This window comes from Piliocolobus tephrosceles, chromosome 9 (genome assembly GCF_002776525.5).
Source record: "Piliocolobus tephrosceles isolate RC106 chromosome 9, ASM277652v3, whole genome shotgun sequence".
Taxonomy (NCBI): domain Eukaryota; kingdom Metazoa; phylum Chordata; class Mammalia; order Primates; family Cercopithecidae; genus Piliocolobus; species Piliocolobus tephrosceles.
In genome coordinates, this window is record NC_045442.1 from 31,906,098 (window position 1) to 31,925,552 (window position 19,455).

Below are 19,455 nucleotides of genomic sequence, written 5' to 3' on the forward strand. Positions count from 1 at the left end.
GGCATGAACCACCAGTCCCGGCCCAAACTTTTTTTTGTTTTTTTTTTTGTTGTTGTCGAGAGGGCGTCTTGCTCTGTAGCCCAGGCTGGAGTGCAATGGCGCAATCTTGACTCACTGCAAGCTCCGCCTCCCGGGTTCACTCCATTCTGCCTGAGCCTCCCGAGTAGCTGGGACTACAGGCACCCGCCACCACGCCCGGCTAATTTTTTGTATTTTTTTAAGTAGAGACGGAGTTTCACTGTGTTAGCTAGCGTGGTCTCGATCTCCGGCCCAAACTTTTTAAAAATGAAAACGGTGGCCAGGCGCAGTGGCAACACACACCTGTAATTCTAGCACTTCAGGAGGCCGAGCTAGAAGGATCACTTGAACCCAGGAATTCGAGACCAGCCCTGACAATATAAATAGGGAAAGAGAGAGTACGCGCTTGTGCACACGAGAGAGAATGCCTGCCTCTCTCCAGCCTGGGCAACAAGAAGATCCTGTCTCAAAAAAAGAAAGTGAAAACGCATCAGCTAGAATTACAGGATAATCCTGTGTGAGATAACTTACATAGTGACTGGAAGAGTTATTAAATATTGCTTTCTTGTTGCTGAGTTCTGTAGTTGAGTTAGATATCTAATGTGTAACTATTGTGAAAGTCAAGAGATTCTGATTTTTTCCAGAAAATAATGTTGAGTTTCCATGAAGAACAGGAAGTATTGCCAGAAACTTTCCTTGCTAATTTCCCTTCTCTGATAAAGATGGACATTCACAAAAAAGTAACTGACCCAAGTGTGGCCAAAAGCATGATGGCTTGCCTCCTGTCTTCACTGAAGGCTAATGGTGAGTACATATTTGTGGAGTTGGTGGTATTTGGGCAAGATAGGGAAAGAACTATATATTTTTGGATATAAAAGGAAAGAAGTGAATTGTAAATTTATACTGCTTTTTCCACCTTTTATGATTTGGTTTCTGAATTAATAAGTGGTGAAGAATTGCATGTGTATTAATAATTGTGAAATGTTGGCCGCGCGCAGTGGCTCACGCCTGTAAACCCCAGCACTTTGGGAGGCCGAGGCGGGTGGATCACAAGGTCAGGAGATCGAGACCATTTTGGTTAACATGGTGAAACCCCGTCTCTACTAAAAATAGAAAAAATTAGCTGGGTGTGGTAGCAGGTGCCTGTGGTACCAGCTACTTGGGAGGCTGAGGCAGGAGAATGATGTGAACCCGGGAGGTGGAGCTTGCAGTGAGCCAAGATCACACCACTGCACTCCAGCCTGGGCAGCAGAGCAGACTCCATCTCAAAAATAAAAAATAAAAATAATAATTGAGAAATGCTGGTTGGGCTTGGTGGCTCATGCTTGTAATCCTAGCACTTCTGGAGGCCCAAGTGGGAGGATCACTTGAGTCCAGGAGTTTGAGACTAGCCTGGGCAATGTAGCTTGAGACCCCATCTCTGCCTGAGTGAAAAAATAAAAATTGAGCTGGGCACGGTGGCTCACGCCTGTATTCCCAGCACTTTGGGAGGCCAAGGTGGGCGGATCACAAGGTCAAGAGATTAAGACTAGCCTGGCCAACATGGTGAAACCCTGTCTCTACTAAGAGTGGTGGCAGGCACCTGTAATCCCAGCTATTTGGGAGGCTGAGGCAGGAGAATTGCTTGAACCTGGGAGGCAGAGGTTGCAGTGAGCTGAGATTGCGCCACTGCACTCCAACAGAGCAAGACTCTGTCTTGGAAAGAAAGAAAAAAAAAAAAGCCAGATGCAGTGGCCACTCATTATTGAATTTTTTTAATTGTGTGAAATGTAGGTGATGGCATTGACAAGCCCTGTTTATATTAACTATATCAAAGATTATAGTTTTATATCCATAATTATACTAATTAAGTGACTTATTTATGTTTTGAATATTTGTTTTATTTCTAGGCTCCCGGGGAGCTTTCTGTGAAGTGAGACCAGATGATAAAAGAATTCTGGAATTTTACAGCAAGTTAGGCTGTTTTGAAATTGCAAAAATGGAAGGATTTCCAAAGGATGTGGTTATACTTGGTCGGAGCCTGTGACATTTGTAGGCACTGTGAACTGTCCAAAAGTCTCTTAACTGCACCTTGTGGGTAGTAGTTGAGGTCTTCATACAGTTCAGCCTCTGGAGTGGCAACAGATCAGCCAATTGGATTCGAAACAAAGAAGACTTTGTAAAACTCACCCATCACACTTTCAGACTACTCACTGGTTGGAAGAATATAGTATTGCAGCAAATCCTGTATGAAAGAGATGTGGGCTTCCTTTTTGAGTCTTGTGTTAGGTGCTGAGACCTTTTACATGGGCTTATACAGGGAGAGAGTCTTTAATAAATGTAATCAGCACTATTTTCTGCATCCAGTGTGGTTGCATTTCTCACCTGAGGGTAATCAAAACATCTGTCATCTTCCTTGGTTTATTGAGTGAAATGTCTCAGTCTTTGGGGACATGGCAGAGATGAAAAAGATTTAGTGGGTTTCAGAAGTGTCAGGGTGGAGTGATTCCAAGTGGGATGGTTGTGGCATTAGTTTAAGCTGAATAAATAATTTCAATTTGGGGCAGTTATTCTGCTTTTTGTAAAGCCAATTGTCTCCTGTATTACGATTTGGTTTAGGCATGTTGTACTTTGTAGGGACAAATGTGCATTTGTTTGTGGCAAAAGCCTACAATTGACAAACTTGTAAATTTCTATGTATATAAACTAGCTGTAACCTGACTATCCTTTGTGTTTACTGTTTTTGTAAATTTTTTTCCTCTAAAAATGAAAGGGTGTTGGTTCAGAATGGCACTTTGAATAATGTAAACCAGTGAAAAGTGGATTCTCTTTTGTCTTTGGGTTTGGGGTTTTTGTTCTTTTTGAAGTGTTATTTTTAAAGTGCCTCCCACCTAGGCCTAGGCCATGACCATTTGGGGTACGAGAGCCTAATTTTGTAGGACTTAATCTGTTGCAAGGTGCAGTTACTTCTGGAAATTAACCTCAATATTAGGTCAGCATGTGAAATGTTGGATTTGACTAATTTGTCAGGTAGGGTTCGGGAACTGATTGGTCCCATTTGCCCTCAGGTCAGTTGTTTTTTAATCTCAAGACCTGTTACTACTGATTTTTATTAAATCAGAGTCTTTAATTCTTGCATGTTTGTATCTAATTTCTGAAAGAAAGAATGAGCACACTTTAACCAGTTATTTACAGTTACCTTTTTCCTTTAACCAGATTGTGAAAGCTTCATGTATTTTAATTTAGATTCGGTGTTTCTAAGGGTTCTGAGCATGAAGCTGGCAGATAATCTCTGCAGGAATCATTTTTTCATCATGGCTGGCTGATTTCTCCATGGATTCATAACAGTATTTTGTTATCTTGCTTCTCTGCAGTTTTGCATCAGCTGTTTAACTTCGAGCTGAGTGAGGGGAGAGGGGTAAAGAGAAAGAAACTTCAGTTTCTTTCATAGAATTCCACCAGTGTGGGCTTTGACAGAGCCCTAAAGCGTTGTACCTAGTGGTACCTAGTGACTTTCAACCAAGGCCTTTGAGTATGCACTAAGTAGGTGAGAAGAAAGGAGAGAAGGTTTTAAGGTAAGAAACCTTTTAACTGATAGAAGGATATGGTATGTTGTAAAGCTGGAACCAAGTTTGCATTTTTGAGGGCTTGAGATGAAGGGAAGACCCCTACTAGATAGTAAGACAGCTGAATTTTCCTCAGTTTTCTCGTCTTTAACAGTAGTGGACAATTCTAGCATTTTGTCTGGAGGATTTCAGAGTTAACCTCATGGAATCAGGATTTTTTAGTAAGTTTACTTTCGGTTTTATCTTGGCTTTTAGTAATCACGTTGGCTGGTCTGGTCACAGGTAACTGTGAAACAGATGTCCTGGCTTTGCTTTCATCACTCTAGGATCATGAAGTACTATGCTATTTCCTGGTTATGAATATTAAGGTTGGAATGACATTTTTATTGACTGTTTAGATCAGAGCTCAGTTCCTGTAGAAAACGAACTGTAAAAGACCATGCAAGAGGCAAAATAAAACTTGAAGTGAATGCTTGTCGTGTTTGTATTGTGTGAATCTATTTCCTGTGTGCCCCCTACCTTTTCTCCTCTTTCATGCCTCACCTACAAGCAGTATGCCCCCTCTCCACAGCTGTTCCAAGTTAGAGATTGGATCTTGAAGGCAGCCCTCCTACCTCCATCACTTCCAGATTTTCCTTAGGGCAAGAGCTAAAAAAAGTAGACTGGTTCTTAGTCAAGCCACCCCACCCTCTTCTCAAAGTTACAACCTGGGTGTGAAATAGGGCCTCTAGTTTGAGTTTTTGCCATCTATTAGGAAAAAGCACACAATTTGCCTGATTCTTAAAAGGCGAAAGATGGCGCGAGTAGCGGAAACTTGACAAAATAATCCAGGGCGCAAAGATACTCCTGGCTGATTTGGAATTAAAAGCTCAAAAAGCGTGGGTCGGCCAGGAACAGAACACACATGAACCAACTAGTCCTCTGCTAGCAAGTGCCAGCAGCTAAGGCTCAGTGAAGGTATAACAAGTTGCGGGGTCATTACAGCAGGAAGAGTATTTAGGAGAGGCTTAGCCGAGAGGACAGACGTGTGGGATGGAAATTCCTGAACTGAAAGTCTTTAGGCTCCTCGGCTCTCTTGAGGCAAAGACAATCTGAGTGCATTTCCTTTGCTGTGGCAGAAAAGCACTGCCCTGAACCCCACCTTTGCTGGGAGGAGGAGTAAGAAGGGTTAACATTTTTATATCTATACCTCCTTTAACGAAAGCTTACCCTGAGTTGGAAGAGTGGGAGACACTCCTCCGACACAGCGAGGAACTTGGGGAAGTGGACACCCTCATAGTCGTGGAAATGAGCAAGGATGTTAACATAAATCCCAAATCCGTTCCTCTGTGATGTTTACTTCCTTTCTCTTCTGTCTTGATACAATACGAGCAGTAGCTGCGGGCTCCGGGTAGGGCTGCGGGGTCTCGGTGCCTTTTCTCTTTCAGGACTGAGCGTCTCCTTTAATGGGCGGGGCCGGAACTGGCCGAGGGTCCCCGGCTTTGTGCGTGTCGGGGGCGGAGTTTGGAGAAGGCCCTTGCAGCATGGCCGCCGGCACTGCAGCTGCCTTGGTGTTTTTGAGTCAGGAGAGCCGAACGCGGGCCGGGGGTGTCGGGGGCCTGCGGGTCCCAGCACCGGTCACTATGGACAGTTTTTTCTTCGGTACTGGAGAAGGGAGAGGCTGAGGGTGGTACTGGGGCGGTAAGAGGTAGGGATGAGAGGCGGAATGCGGAAGGTTTCACGGCGTGGGTGTGGGCGGAGGGCTGCTTTGCTGTTCCTGGAGGAGAGGGGGCCTCGCACGCACAGCCGAAGGGGGTGGCGAGATTCCTGCCCCAGATGTGTTGGGCGGGGCCCACGGTCGAGCGCCCCAGGTGTTCTGAGAGAAGAGAAGGAGGTGGACATGTAAATAGCTCGTCCGCCCAAGGTTGCACGTGACCGCGGGTTGGTGACATCCCCCACCCACAGCCCAGTACACACGCTCAGGCATACTCACTGTTATTTCTCCCAGGCTGTGAGCTCTCCGGCCACACCCGCTCCTTCACTTTTAAGGTAGAGGAAGAGGATGATGCGGAGCACGTGCTGGCACTAACCATGGTGAGGGGCGGGGGAATGGGGTTTTAATGAATAAGCCCAGGCAAGCAATATAGGTCTCCACCCAACTCCCGAACCCCCTTTACTTGGAGACACCTCCTCAGCCTAACCCCCCGGCATGGGCGGCTCCCCTGGCCAGGTGAACCGGGACCTCTGAAGCTGGGCAGGTGCTAGGGTAGATGCCTTTACTTGTGGTGTCAACCCTCGCTTGAGGAGACCCTGAGGCCTTGTGTACCCTTCCCAGCTCTGCCTCACCGAGGGAGCCAAAGACGAGTGTAATGTGGTAGAAGTTGTAGCCCGGAACCATGACCATCAGGAGATAGCAGTCCCTGTGGCCAACCTCAAGCTGTCCTGCCAACCCATGGTGAGTTCCCCAGCTCTGCCCTGGGGGGGGGGGGGGGGGGGGGGGGGGGGGGGGGGTTGAGGACGTCGGTACTCATTACAGTGTGGGGTGGGCTAGGAGTGGGCCAGGCCTTCATCCTTGTCTTCCTCCCAGCTCAGTCTGGACGACTTCCAGCTCCAACCACCTGTAACCTTCCGCCTGAAGTCGGGCTCTGGCCCTGTGCGGATCACTGGGCGGCACCAGATTGGTGAGAAGAGGAAAGGGCCCTCTCCTTTGCTTCCAGTAGACTCTCCCATCAGGCTTCCCCTACTCCGCACTCCTGCCCCATCCCACCTTCATCACCCAGTGCAGTCCTGTACAGGTCTGCGTGCCCTTCACGCTGTGCCCTGTGCATGACATGCCCTCTCCTTTCCGTCTACTCAAGCCTACCTCCTCCATGGAACATGGCCCAGCTTCTCTAGCTCCAGTGATGAAGACTCCTTTGGCTCTTTGTGACCTAGTTCAGGGTCTGAGGTTCTACCCACCTAGCCCATAAGCACTGGGAGGTCAGGGTCCCTGCAAGCCTAGAACCACAGGGCATGAAGAAATGGCATGCGGTGTGAAAGTGTCTGGTCTTAACATCCCATCCTTCTACTGCTTGTGTGTCCACCAGTTACGATGAGCAATGATGTTTCCGAGGAGGAGAGCGAGGAACAAGAAGACAGTGATGAGGAAGAAGCTGAGCTGTGCCCCATCCTTCCTGCCAAAAAGCAGGGGGGCAGGCCCTAGCCCTCCTTGGTGAGTTGCAGGGAAAAGTGCCCAGCAGGCTGTGGGAAGGGGCGGGAGAAGAAGTTGAGGGCCTAGGTGCTGATTCCTTGTTTCCTCTTTTCAGGTCAGCTCCATGCGCCATGCACCGCCATGAACCCTGTTCCCCGAGAAGTTTCAAGAATTGTAAATGTTTCTTCTTCCTTGAAGAGGAGAGCTTGGGTGGGGTTTGGGTGGGAGGGACTTGGGTCTTTGGTGCTAGGAGAGGGCCTGTGCTCCACACAGCCCTGGTTTTCTGATCTTGCACCATTCTTGGGGTCTCTCTTCCCACCTGTCTGTGAGGATTAGAAGTTAGTGCCTGAAGCTCAGAACTACACATTTTTAATAGTTTTTACATTTTTGGATAAAGGTTGAAATAAAGTGGTGTGGGGTTTTTGCAGCTCCTGTGTGGCTTCTTCCTGTGCTGGGTGATGTTTCCCTAGGGACCGCCAGGTGGCACTGTGGCAGCACCCAGGGTGGCCCTGGGCCTGGGGGAGGGTGGAGAACTCTGGGATCTTCTACCCTCACGACCCTGGGCCCCAGTTGCCTTGCTGGAAGAGGACCTCCCAACACTCAGCCCGTTCTCAGTCTCTGCAGGTGGGGGAGGGCCATCGCAGGAGGTTATCAGCATCCAAACAAGGGGTCTGGGCCTCTGTCAGCACTCAGGCTGATGGGCAGGGGGCAGATAAGCAGGCTTGGGCAGCCTGAGGAATGTGTGTCCCTAGCCCCATGAGGGGCTCCGGCCCAGAGAGGGCCTGTGAGGGCAGGGCGGGACCAGGCTTCGCTCCTCCTTTGAGCTTTGCAGGTCGTCTCTTGAGCAGGGCTGGGACCTTACAGAAACCTGACTCCGGGGGCCAGATGGAGGGGACTAGCCAGATTGGGTGACAGGGAAACCAGAATCCGGGTGGCCTGGCATATGGGGGCAGAAAAGGGCCCCTGGGAATTGGCCTCCTGGACTAAGGGGTTCTTGTCCCCACACCCCGTGGGGTCTGCGGGTCTCTGGTGCCTGGAATCAGGTAGTTCTGGCACTTGGCTGTCTTTGTGCCAGGAAGAAGGGACACACCTGGTTTGAGGATGAGTGTGTGTGACCAGCTCTGGGGTCAGCAGTTCAGCAGCTGTGTAGGTGGGGGGGGAGGATTGTCAATGCCCACAAACAAACAAACAAACAAAACATTGCCTCCCGAGACAGCCTGGGGCCAGAAAGGCTGAGGATAGACAGAGAACAGGGCCTGATGGGGGTCGGGCCAACTCCCACCCACAGCCTCTGGGCAAGGGGGAGGGGCTCCGGGATATCACGGGCTGGTGGTTCTGGGGCAGGTGAGGTCAGCTTTGAAGACCTTGCGTCTTCAGTACCTACCCGCACGCTCTTCAGCGCATCCCTAGTGAAGGAGGTTCTCCCTGAGCCCGTGGTGAGGAACTAGGGGTCCAATTTCCAACCTCCTTCTTCTTCAAGTTGAGGACAAAGGGAGATGACGCCCGTCTGTGTTGCGGTGATCTGGGTCGCAGGCGCCTTTCTCCGCTCCAGGAGGACTCTTTTAAAAATGCTTCCCCGGGGAGCCCAGCGGAGGGGCGGCCTGGCTGGGAACCGTGGGTCTCGCTGCGGCGCGCGGTCGGCAGGCAGAGGGAAGGCCAGGCTGGCGCCCTCTGGCGGGCGAGGTTGAAGCCGCTGGTGGTCGTACCGCTCCCACGGCCTCTAGAGGCTCCGGGCGGGCGCCGTGGGGCCGGGGCCTCCGAGTCCTGCCAGTGCTCTGGGCGGCCGAATCTTGGGCAGAAGGCGGGGGAATGCCATTGAGGCTTGCTTGCATGCGTGCATACGTTCATTCATTCATTCGAACAACTCGAGTTGGAGCGGGGAAGTCGGGCTGCGGCCCTCACTCCTCTTTCCCTTCCTTCCTCCTTTTGGCCCCAGCCTCCAAAGGCCTCCGCACGTGCGTGGCAGGAGGAGTGGGAGACTGGCTGAGTGCCTCGCAGAGTCCTCTCTCCTTGGAGGCCTCCCTAGCTGACCCATCTACACCCTGCGCGGCGCCGCCCCAATATTTACCCCACCCACCCCCCGCGATGGCACTGATCGCTCCGTGCATTCCTCCCCGGTTTTCCAGATCGGTCTCCCGGTGGGAGCGGGCCGGCGCCGAGCACGCTCCTGCCCGCAGTGGGGGCCCAATCCACATCAGCCTCTCGGCCCAGGAGTATCTCGGCCGGTTGGGGCGCCCTGCGGACACAGCTGGGCATGGTTTATTCCTCTCTACGCCCCCGCCTCTCCTCGAGCCCTCTTCTCTGCCCTTCAGCGCACAGTAGGAGCGCTGCCGGCTCACTGTGACCTCATAGCCCTGGGGGATGAAGGCATACGCCGGGGTTTGCCGACTGCTGGAGGAAGGGCAGGCTCCTATTTGAGGGCCGAGGGAGACGACTCCCAGACAGCGGCCGAAGTGCTTAACGTAGTCTCGGCGATTTGCATTTGAACGGTCGGCGGTGAGTCCGCGGAGCTTTGAACGCCCGGCGCAGGAAGCGCGCGTCGGAGCAAGCTGCAGTCTCCGGCGGGTGTGGATTGGAGGGGCCGGGGGCTGGGCTGGGATCGAGGGGTGCGTTTGGAAATAGGCTGAAGGAGTGTGGGTGCCGGCGAGGGCGTGTCTGCGGAGACGGGCCGTGTGTTGGCGAGGAGTGTGTGTTTGTGTTTGCAGGTGAGGGAGTTTGTGTCTGTGCGTATGTATGTGTTTGCGGAGTGTGGGGGCGGCCGGGAAAGGTGGCTGGGCTGTCACTCAGCGATCAGGTTGACAGACGCTCCCTCATCTGGGCCAGGGAGCTCTGATTGCAGATTCGAGGAAACAAAATAGCAATTGTAATTACCCGGCTTTGATAAGATAAAGGAGGGAGGGAGCTGGCCGGGAGGCGGGTGAGCCAGCGAGGGAGGGAGCGGCCTGCGGGGGCCCGGCGGGATATTTGCATCTGTCAGTCATGGGGCGCGCCGGGGCAGAGCCAGGTGCTTGCTCATGGGGTGCCCCCATCTGCTTCTCTCCCCCAGAAAAAGAGACTTTTGGGGAGATGAGAATTTCAACGAACTAGGTGAGGGTCCACTTCTCAGGAGGGTCCCCAAATCCAAATGTAAAAGAATCCTGGTCCAGCATAGGCTCCCTGGCAGAGGCTGGGACAGGACTGAAACTTGACCTCGGATCCTTCAGATCCCAGGACGCCCATCCTCTTTCTCTGGGGCAGAGGAAGAAGGGTAGCTGAAGACCATTGAGGGTCAGCCCAGGGCCCTCAGAATCTTCTGGGGGTTCCACAGCGGGAGCTGAATGCTGGTCTCAGCCAGGGGCTCTGCCCCTACCCCGGTTCCAGGGAGGGGCAGATACCCAGAGTTACTCTGGCTGTGACCCCAGGACCATGCAAACACTGTTGGATGGGTGGATCATCCTCACCCCTGCCCGGAGCCTACTCCCTGCTCTGCTCATCTCACTGAAGTTCAGAGAATCCATGGTGAGAGAAAGCCCGTTTCTTACAGGAAGTGCCTGTCCCCTGTCCCCATCTCTCCATTCAATCATTTGTTCATCAATATACACAACTAAACAGCCTGAGGACCTACTATGTACAGGGATGAGGGTAAGACCACAAGCAAACAGACATCACCCTTGCCCACTTGAAGCAGTGCAGAGAGGGAAAGAGACCCACTCAACAAATTGTGACTCAGGCCTTACACAGAGCACAGGGAAGGCAAGGGCTGGCCTGGGCTGTGGCCACTTGTGTCTACCTGACTTGTCTCTGCCTGATGGGCCCACCTCCCCATGGGCTTTAGAGGAGACAGTGCCTGCCAAGCCTGTAGCAGATACAAGTGCTCACTTACTGGTGGTGTTGCTGGTGATAATCTGTTGGGAGGAGGTGAAGGCAGGTCTTCCTGGGGAAGTTGCAAATAGGCTGAAGTCTAAAGACTCAGCCACTTTCCCCATCATTCATTCATTCAATGAACTCTTAACTGCAGAACAGCTCTGCTCAGCTTTGTGCCTTGAACTGTGATTTCTGAGCTCTTAAGACATGGTCCTTGCCACAAGATCTGTGTGGGCAAGAGCCCAGTGAACAGACTCCTGGAGGAAGATGGCAGGTGTGCTCTGGAAGTCTACTTCTCTGAGGAGGGATAAAATCTTGGAACGCACCCTCTGTTTTCCCGTCTCTCCATTGCTCAGTGTTTGCATTTATGGCTGGTAGTTGGAAAGATGGGGCACAGGGAAAGGTGAGACACAGAGGAGGGAGGGAGGCAGGGCCTGGCTGTGAGGCTGGACTAGGGCTGCTGCTAATTTTGGCCTAATGGCTTCCTGGGACCACAGGAAACCCTCCAGCCCTACCCCCAGGGGAATGGAGGGTCAGTGGGGAAGGGAAGTTGTGGGCGAAGGCAGCAGCCTGGTAGGGCATCACCTGCTCCTCACAGGGCACCTGTCCCAGGTCATCTCTGCCCACCCAGGCTGCTCCCACAGAAGCAGCGTGAGGGCTCAGGGTTTCCTGAAATCTCAGGGGGGAAGCCACAGGGTGAGGGGCTAGGAAAGGCTTAGACAAGTGCCTACCTTCTCCCATGCCCGAGGCCCAGCTGACCAGCCCCTGCCTAGAATGCAGTAGGTGTGTAAATATCTGTGAAATGAAAAACAAATGGGGCTTTGAGGGGGAAAGGGCTGGGTGGCCTGGATGGAAGTCCCTTCCCCCAGGAAAAGCTACTGAGAACAGTTATTTTTGCCCTTGCTGCCTGCTGGGGTAGGGGGACAGTGGGTCCTGCCAGGGACCTCCAGACTCTCTCTTCCACACAGGTGGTTCGGGGTGCTCCTCAAGCTTCAGGCTAGTGTGTGTGTGTGGCGCGGGGCACAGGGGAAGGGGTGATGGTGATAATGCGGGGGAGGGGGAGGCATTTCTGGTTCCCAGGGCCTCCTTGGGAGACTGAACGAGACTGGAGAGACCAACAGGACAGAGCACGCGTCAGAAACAGGGGAGTGGGGTCCAGGTGGCACCGGCACGCACTGCGCTAGGGCCGGGTGCGCAGCCATTCGCGGCACGGTTAGCGGCCGCTCCCAGGGGGCAGTCCCGGAGGGACACACAGTAGGTGGCTCAGAGACTGCTACGTAGCCTGCGGCAGGAGCTGCTGGGCCCCGAGGCAGAGACCCAGCCCCGCCGAACTGGGGTGCGCCGGGCGGTCAGGGAAGCCCTGGCCCGGGGACTCCCGGCCCGCAGAGCCCGCAGCCCCAGGCGCCCCCATCCCCGCGCGCCTGGGCCCGGAGAGCGCGCGAGGGCACAGGCTGGGGATAGGGGGAGGCGCCCAGACCGGCCGCCCCCGCCCCTCCCGCGGGTCCCCACACCCCTCCCCTAGCCCAGACCCCCACTCCCGGACCCGTCGGCCGCCCCGCCCCGGCCGCCCCGCCCCCGCCCCGGGCTGCATCCAGGCCCCAGTTCCCAGCCGGGGGCTGCGGGCTCCCGCCGCCTGCCCCGCGCTCCCCCCTCGCGCCCGGTGCGGCGCCCCCCGCCCCCACCCCTCCCCGCCCTCCCACCTCCCCACCCACCCCGCCAGCCCGTGACCCTCCCGCCCGCTCCGGCACCGGAGCAGCCAGCGGCCACCGGCTCCGGCAGCGGCGCACAGCGACTCGGTGCGGCTCGGCGAGCACGACATTCCACGCGACCCGCGGAGCCGCGTCGTGGTCGCCGCCAGCCTCCTGCACCCGCATCCTCTCCGCCCGCGCCCTGCTCCGCGCGTCCCACCGCGGCCGCCCACCGGACGGCGTGACCCGCCGGGCTTTCGGTGCCCTGGGGCCGCGCGCCATGGGCAGCCCCCGCTCCGCGCTGAGCTGCCTGTGAGTACCGCGCCGCCCTGCCCCGCCGCCCGCCCGCCGCGCCCCTCGCCTCACCCGCGCCTCTCTCTCTCGCCCGCTTTTGTCTCCCACAGGCTGTTGCACTTGCTGGTACTCTGCCTCCAAGCCCAGGTGAGGAGGGGTGCGCGGAGGAGGGTTCGGGCGGGCCGGCGGGAGACCCGGGTGGGCAGTGCCGGTCGGGGGCACTGGGACTGACTCTGCGGCCGGTGCCGGAGGGCTGAGGGCACTTTAGAAACCCAGCCCCGAGCCACCCCGAGGAGGAAGCTGAAGCACAGAGAGGTAGCACCCCGCCAGAGGTCACACAGCGAGTGAGTTGCCAGGATAGAAGCGAAGGTTTCGGAGCCCAGCACTGTCCCCCATGTATCCTCGCCGGCTGGGGGCACAGGGAACACTCAGCCGCCGAGGAAGGGGGCAGCCGGGGCCAGGAGATGGATGTTCGATGCCAGGGGAAGCCGGGTGACTACAGCAGAGATCCTCTCCACGCCCCTTGGGGGAGGCTTGTGGCTGGTCTGGCCCAACGATCGGGTGCCCAGGTCCCCTGCACTCTCAACATTTGCTCCGTAAATTTGTCTTTATAAATGTCAGGGGTCGGGGAGCGCTGCCTCCCTACTTAAAAGCGCCCTGCTCCTCTAGGAAGGCCCGGGCGGGGGCCCTGCGCTGGGCAGGGAGCTCGCTTCCCTGTTCCGGGCTGGCCGGGAGCCCCAGGGTGTCTCCCAACAGGTGGGTTCAGCTTTTCCCCGGGGCTCGTTTATCCTGGGCTGGGTCTGCCCGATTTGCCTGGGTGGGGGATGGTGGCCTGGGCTGGCATGTTGGGGGAACCCCCAGCACCTGCTGGTGGCTTGGGGCAGTGAGGGGGACACAGGGTGATGGGGCCACTCGGGCCCCTGGGCGGAGTAGCATTATAATGGCGTATTGTGTATTTTTCAATTTCCTAAAGGTAACTGTTCAGTCCTCACCTAATTTTACACAGCATGTGAGGGAGCAGAGCCTGGTGACGGATCAGCTCAGCCGCCGCCTCATCCGGACCTACCAGCTCTACAGCCGCACCAGCGGGAAGCACGTGCAGGTCCTGGCCAACAAGCGCATCAACGCCATGGCAGAGGACGGCGACCCCTTCGGTAAGGCGCGCTGAAGGTAGCTTGTGGGATGCGCGGCGCCTGCACCGCCAGTCCCAACTGCCCTGACAGGGGGCCTGCAGGGTCCCCAGCTCAGAAGGGAAGGAGTTAAGGCAGAAAGGTGTCTTGAGTGTCAGCTGGGGGAGGGAGGGCTAGGGAAGGGACTTTGGGGAATACTTGGCCACAGGTGCCCCCTTCCCTGCCCAGCAAATGAATGAATCTAGGAATCTCCCTTTACACCTCCCCACTTCATACACTCCTCCCCAGCTGCAGGTGGAGGCAGGGGGTTCAGGGGGAGGGGGCCTAGGTTTAAGGGAAGCGCTTGAAAGAGGATATGTCGCCAGGGCCCACAAAAGGAGAGTGGGAAAGAGAAGGGAGAGAAATCCCCTCAACTTTCCCAGTCGGAAAAGGGGTTTGCTGGGAACCTTTAAATACTTTGATCAGAAGGGTCAATTACAGGTGGAAACTGGGCTTGGAAGGAGGCTTTCCCTGCTTCACTCCCTGGGGAACCCAGCCGGCTGGGGCAGGGCTCCCGGCTCCCCGTGGGGTGGCCAGTACGGAGAGCTACTGCCGGCAGAGAGCCTGAGGACTGATTGATTTCTAAAACATTCAATATTCCTGCCTTGAAACGGGGCCAATTTCCAGAGTCCTGGATGTACCAAGAGAAAAGCAAACCCTCTGGGCGGCTGGTGTTGTTTTTAGAGAGCGATTATTGTGAGTTTAAAAACCTTTAAATAATGACCACGTTAAACAAGCATGAAAGGAGAGGAGAAGACTCTATTAAAATGTAATAAAAAGGTGAGGCATTTTAAGAGCTAAGAAGAAAAATGGAGAATGATATAAAACAGAAAAAGAACGAGCTTTTTTTCAGATGTGAAGTTTGAAAGGAGTTGCAAGTCTGTAAATGTTAAAAAAGAGGTTCAAGATTGTTCTCTCTGAATCTCTGGAGAGACCCCCGCGTCTGGCAGAGCGATTAAAACTCTTCTTACTTTCACCTTTTTTAACATTTCCTGAATACTTTCTCCTCTTCTTGAGCCAGTTTGGGGGATCGAGTATGTCTCGCTGCATTTTTTCTGCATCGACGTAGCTGACTTCCCTTCAAAGCTGGAGGAGGAGACATAATTTTCCTGGGATAAATCTGTCACTGGGGTGGAAGAATAGGTTTGAAAATGTTAAGCTTTCCAAAAGCCCGGTCGGGAGAGCTGCCGTAAACTGCAGCCCCAGCTCTCCAGGCCCCAGCTCTCCAGATCTGAGCAGATTCAACCGACCTGGGAGAGAGGGGGCTCTCTGGGGTGGGGGTGGGGGCAGCCTGCCTGGTGGCCGAGCCCCCCTGCTGGGCTGGCAGAGCAGGCCTACCGTCCCTTTGTCCCTCCAAATTGGCTGCTTGCTGCCCTTCTCAGCTTCTAAGGAGAGGAGACGAATGCCTGGCTCTTCCAGAGTTTGCTCTATCAGAGCAAATGGCCCAGCATCCTTGGATTTTGGGGAGAAGGCAGAAGCCAAGCTGATGTGGGGGAATTCATCTTCAGACATCAGAGGAAGTGTGATGCCCACTTCTCTCCTTGGCCATCTAAGAGGTTTCCCACCTTCCCTAGTCCCTGCCCCACAGCAGGATAGGAGCTGGGGGCCTAAGAACAGAGGCTCAGGGTATTCAGCCGGGACTGGAGGAGTCTGGGGAGAACAGCAGAGAGGTCTCAATGGCTTCTTTACCGGCCCCAGGAAGATGCAGAGGCACCTACTTCACCCCTGCCTGCTGCATCTGGCCAGAGTCCGCAGAGTGGCATCGTCTCACTCATCCAGTCAGCATCCTTCCTGGCCCTTAAAAACAGCTGCCTCTTGCTGTGGAAGGCAGAGCAGGAAAGGGATGAGCAGACTGGCTAGGTCCAGGAGGAGGTGGGCGGGCAGGGAGGTGACAGCTGCATTTCCCAGCTGACTTGGGGCCAAACTGGGGGCTTGGCCACTGGGTCCCAGCACTGCACCTGTGTGAAGAGGGGGATGTTACAGGCTGAGCAGTGATGACTGACTTGCTGACCTCAGTGCCCCCAACCCCTGCCATGGGTTTCAGGGACAGAGGAGGTGCCATGTGTCAATGTAGGCTAAGTCCAAGAACTGGCTTTCTCAAGGAGGGGAGAGGCTGGGCTCTGTGGCAGGGAGGGCAGGAGAGCCAGCACCTTCTGTCCCTTCCCAAACAGTGAAGTCAGCCTCACTGCTTTCTTGGGGACAGCCTGTAAGAGAGGATTGCATAGAGAGGTGAACGGGACCGGCTTCTGTGGCAAGTTGGCTGTCTAAGGGGAGGGTAGTGGGGAAGGAGGCACAGAATTCAGCCCTTCCTCCTGGCCTCCAGACTAAGAGGCCAGCGGGCACGATTCTCACTCCTCCTCACCCACAGAAGGTATTTGGTCGCTGGGCTGAGAAGCCCAGCTGTGATGAGGCTGAAAGAGAAAAGGCGATTGAATTGTTCTAGACACTGGGGCTGGGGACCCTGGTGACTGGGAAACCACAGGGAAGAGGCAGGATCCTCATGGCAGGTGTCTGAGGTTCTGGGAAAGCAGCCTGCTCTGGGCTATTTGTTTAGGGAGAGCTGTCCCCATCCCTAGCGCCTTCTCAGCAGAGCAGAGCCTGGTGATGTTGGGGGTGGCGAAAGCTGTGAGTTAGAACCCAAAGGGGCAGAAACAGGAGACAATGCTTTCATCTTTGGCCTTGGGACTGGAGGTCACCACTGCACCCAAATGTTTGTAATGACCTGTGAGGCACGTGCACATGATATTCGGAGTTGGAAGGATCCTCGGAGATCTTTTGATTAGCCATGGAACTCTGATTCAATTAAATTTTACTTAGAGCCTCAATCTAAGAGATTTAAAAAGAGGGTGGCAGGAATGGCACTTCAGCCTTTTCAATTTGATGTTCCCAAGACCTCTCTTGAGAACCCAGTTTGAAAACCATAATCCAGTCCACTGCCCTCTTTAAACCCAGGGGTGGGGCCTGAGGTCCAGGAAAGCACCTTGCCCTTTCTCCGGGTTATACAGCATGTGAGCAGCTGGGCTGGAGCTGGAGCCCATGTTTTGGGTTCCTGGTCTTTGGAGCAGTTGCTGCTGGGCTGTGACAAGTGTGTGGGCCAGCTGGGGTCAGGGATATGCCAATAACCATCCTCCTACCTTCTCTGACAGCAAAGCTCATCGTGGAGACGGACACCTTTGGAAGCAGAGTTCGAGTCCGAGGAGCCGAGACGGGCCTCTACATCTGCATGAACAAGAAGGGGAAGCTGATCGCCAAGGTGAGGCTCTAGCAGGCAGGCGGGGTCCGCAGGACCTGGGGAGTGGCTTGGGCTGGCTGGACTCCTCCAGGACAGTCCTGTGCTCTGATCCTAACAAGGTAGGCAGAGGGCCACAGGGCCGTCTTGGGGTTACCTCATGATTGGGTGCAGGGGTGAGGGAGAAGGAAGCTGTTTGAGAGATGAAAACTATAAAGGCAAAGGAGGAAGAATGCAGGCTAGGGAAGGGGCTGGGGGGGTTGGTAAATTCCATATATCTTTTTAACAAATCGCCAAATTGCTTTGCTATTATGTCCAATTACATGGTACCAGCATTTGGAATGTTCAGTAAGCCGCAGGCCCAGCCCCTCGGCCGAGCTCTGCAATGGTTCCATTAGTCACGGCTCCTCTCCAGCCTCAAGCTCCCCGCTCCCTAGGCTTCTGGGGCTGGGGTCTCAGTGTCTCCTCCCAGGCCTCCCCTCCCCCATAGGGTGGCTGCCCTGGGGCCAGGGAGCCGAAGTCCTGAGGGGGTGAGAGGGACAGGTGGGGAGATGGGTGGCCAGACTGGTGGGCAGGAGGCCAGAGCAGGCAGGCTCTGGGCCCCTCTCTCTGCCTCTTTGCATTGGGGCCCAGCCCCTCCGTAGACAACCATGTGTCACTGCTGCCTGGGAGGACAGGAAGTTGCCGGGTGGGCTGCGGGTTGTGAGGGATTAGAGAGCGGGTGCCCAGGCAGGGGGTGGGGCTGCGGCTCCTGCCCACCTCGCCATCTGCTGGGGTGCCCACCTGCTGTCTGGGGCCGCTCGCCCTCTGCCTCTGCTGGGGGGGCTCTGTAACATGGTGTCTGGCCCCCCTACCTGCAGAGCAACGGCAAAGGCAAGGACTGCGTCTTCACAGAGATTGTGCTGGAGAATAACTACACAGCGCTGCAGAATGCCAAGTACGAGGGATGGTACATGGCCTTCACTCGCAAGGGCCGGCCCCGCAAGGGCTCCAAGACGCGGCAGCACCAGCGCGAGGTCCACTTCATGAAGCGGCTGCCCCGGGGCCACCACACCACCGAGCAGAGCCTGCGCTTCGAGTTCCTCAACTACCCGCCCTTCACGCGCAGCCTGCGCGGCAGCCAGAGGACTTGGGCCCCTGAGCCCCGATAGGTGCTACCTGGCCCTCCCCACAACGCCAGACCACAGAGAGGCTCATCCTGTAGGGCGCCCAAAACTCAAGCAAGATGACCTCTGCGCTGCTGCAGGCTGGGGAGGTGCTGGGGGAGCCCTGGGTTCCGGTTGTTGATACTGTTTGCTGTTGGGTTTTTGCTGTTTTTTTTTGTTTTTTTTTTTTTTTTTAAACAAAAGAGAGGCTCTATTTTTGTATTCCACTTGGCTGTGGTGTCTGTCTTCTTCACTCTCAGAAAGCCCCATTAGTGGCCTAGACTGGGATTCCGGCTGGGGGTCTGCGGGGGTGGGGGGCTTTCTCTAGTCTGTGCTGCTGAGGCCCCAGTACCTGCAGGGCCCGCTGGCCAGGCAGCCAGGGACTCCACTGCACCCCCAGGTGGGGCAGGGAGGAAAGGACTGTGACACAGGCCAGTCCTCTTAGAAGTGGGTATCAGACTGGTGGCTATTAAATGATTGAAATAGGCCAGGCGCGGTGGCTCAAGCCTGTAATCCCAGCACTTTGGGAGGCCGAGACGGGCAGATCACGAGGTCAGGAGATCGAGACCATCCTGGCTAACACAGTGAAACCCCGTCTCTACTAAAAAATACAAAAAACTAGCCGGGCGAGGTGGCGGGCGCCTGTAGTCCCAGCTACTCGGGAGGCTGAGGCAGGAGAATGGCGTGAATCCGAGAGGAGGAGCTTGCAGTGAGCTGAGATCCAGCCACTGCACTCCAGCCTGGGTGACAGAGCAAGACTCCGTCTCAAAAAAAAAAAAAGATTGAAATAGTTATTTAACTTGCATATTAAAAATGTGTGCTGGAGAGTGAGTCCTGCCCAGGTCAGCCCCTTCCCCCAACCTTGCCCCAGCTGGTGGGCAGCTGGGAGACGCAAATGACCAGGCACCAGCTCTGACCGCAGCGTACCTCCAGCCTAAGGACCCCTGCCTGTCAACCATCCCCATCACTGTCACTTGAGGGGTGTTCCTGAAAGGACAGAAGCAGAGAAAGGGGCAAGAAGAGGGTCTTAGCTAGTCCTTGGAGCTCTCAAGATGTGTACTTCCTAGCACTTCACAGGGGTCATTGCTAACACTTCCCCAGGCCACCTCAGGGCCCAGAAATAATGGATGTGCTAGGACCAGAGCTGTAATCATAGATTTAATCATCTTAAAAAGCGCCTCTCTGAGTGCCTAGGTCCATGTGGGAGACCGATTGGAGATTCCAGAACTTGTTCTTTCTGAGACTAAGGCTGCAGAAAATGAAAGAGAAGAGCAGCTGCCAGGGTCCAAGGTGGGGGCACATTGGAGGGGAACCACCAAGACTGGTATTGACAATTGTCATGTGGGACAAGCGTT

At 55.0% G+C, this 19,455-nt stretch overlaps 3 protein-coding genes across 9 annotated transcripts in view; all 3 read left to right on the top strand.

Moving 5' to 3' along the window:
• The window catches only part of OGA (O-GlcNAcase), a 36,746-nt gene extending 32,708 nt beyond the window's left edge, over positions 1 to 4,038 (top strand). For all 3 annotated transcript variants that reach the window (XM_023206465.1, XM_023206467.1, XM_023206466.1), the window contains 2 exons: positions 663 to 822; positions 1,908 to 4,038. In XM_023206465.1, the coding sequence (XP_023062233.1) occupies positions 663 to 822; positions 1,908 to 2,044 (297 nt within the window). In that variant the 3' untranslated portion in view covers positions 2,045 to 4,038. The remainder of the gene's footprint in view (positions 1 to 662; positions 823 to 1,907) is intronic.
• A 1,008-nt stretch (positions 4,039 to 5,046) lies between these two features.
• Positions 5,047 to 7,159, top strand: NPM3 (nucleophosmin/nucleoplasmin 3). The gene is made up of 6 exons (XM_023206476.1): positions 5,047 to 5,204; positions 5,551 to 5,636; positions 5,878 to 5,997; positions 6,130 to 6,223; positions 6,629 to 6,753; positions 6,848 to 7,159. The coding sequence occupies exons 1-5, from the start codon at positions 5,087 to 5,089 to the stop codon at positions 6,742 to 6,744; spliced, it is 534 nt and encodes a 177-aa protein (XP_023062244.1). The 5' UTR covers positions 5,047 to 5,086; the 3' UTR covers positions 6,745 to 6,753; positions 6,848 to 7,159.
• A 935-nt stretch (positions 7,160 to 8,094) lies between these two features.
• FGF8 (fibroblast growth factor 8) lies at positions 8,095 to 18,306 on the top strand. Of its 5 annotated transcripts, none has more exons than XM_023206198.2 (6): positions 12,336 to 12,575; positions 12,668 to 12,704; positions 13,227 to 13,313; positions 13,531 to 13,711; positions 16,873 to 16,979; positions 17,816 to 18,306. In XM_023206198.2, exons 1-6 carry the CDS (start codon positions 12,544 to 12,546, stop codon positions 18,104 to 18,106), a joined length of 735 nt encoding a protein of 244 aa, XP_023061966.1. In that variant the 5' UTR covers positions 12,336 to 12,543; the 3' UTR covers positions 18,107 to 18,306. The 5 variants fall into 5 exon arrangements, with proteins under 5 accessions (XP_023061971.1, XP_023061966.1, XP_023061967.1 ...); XM_023206199.2 differs by having other exon boundaries at positions 13,564 to 13,711; positions 17,816 to 18,305; XM_023206203.1 differs by lacking the exons at positions 12,336 to 12,575; positions 13,227 to 13,313 and adding an exon at positions 8,095 to 8,168 and having other exon boundaries at positions 13,564 to 13,711.
• The last annotated feature ends 1,149 nt before the right edge of the window (positions 18,307 to 19,455 follow it).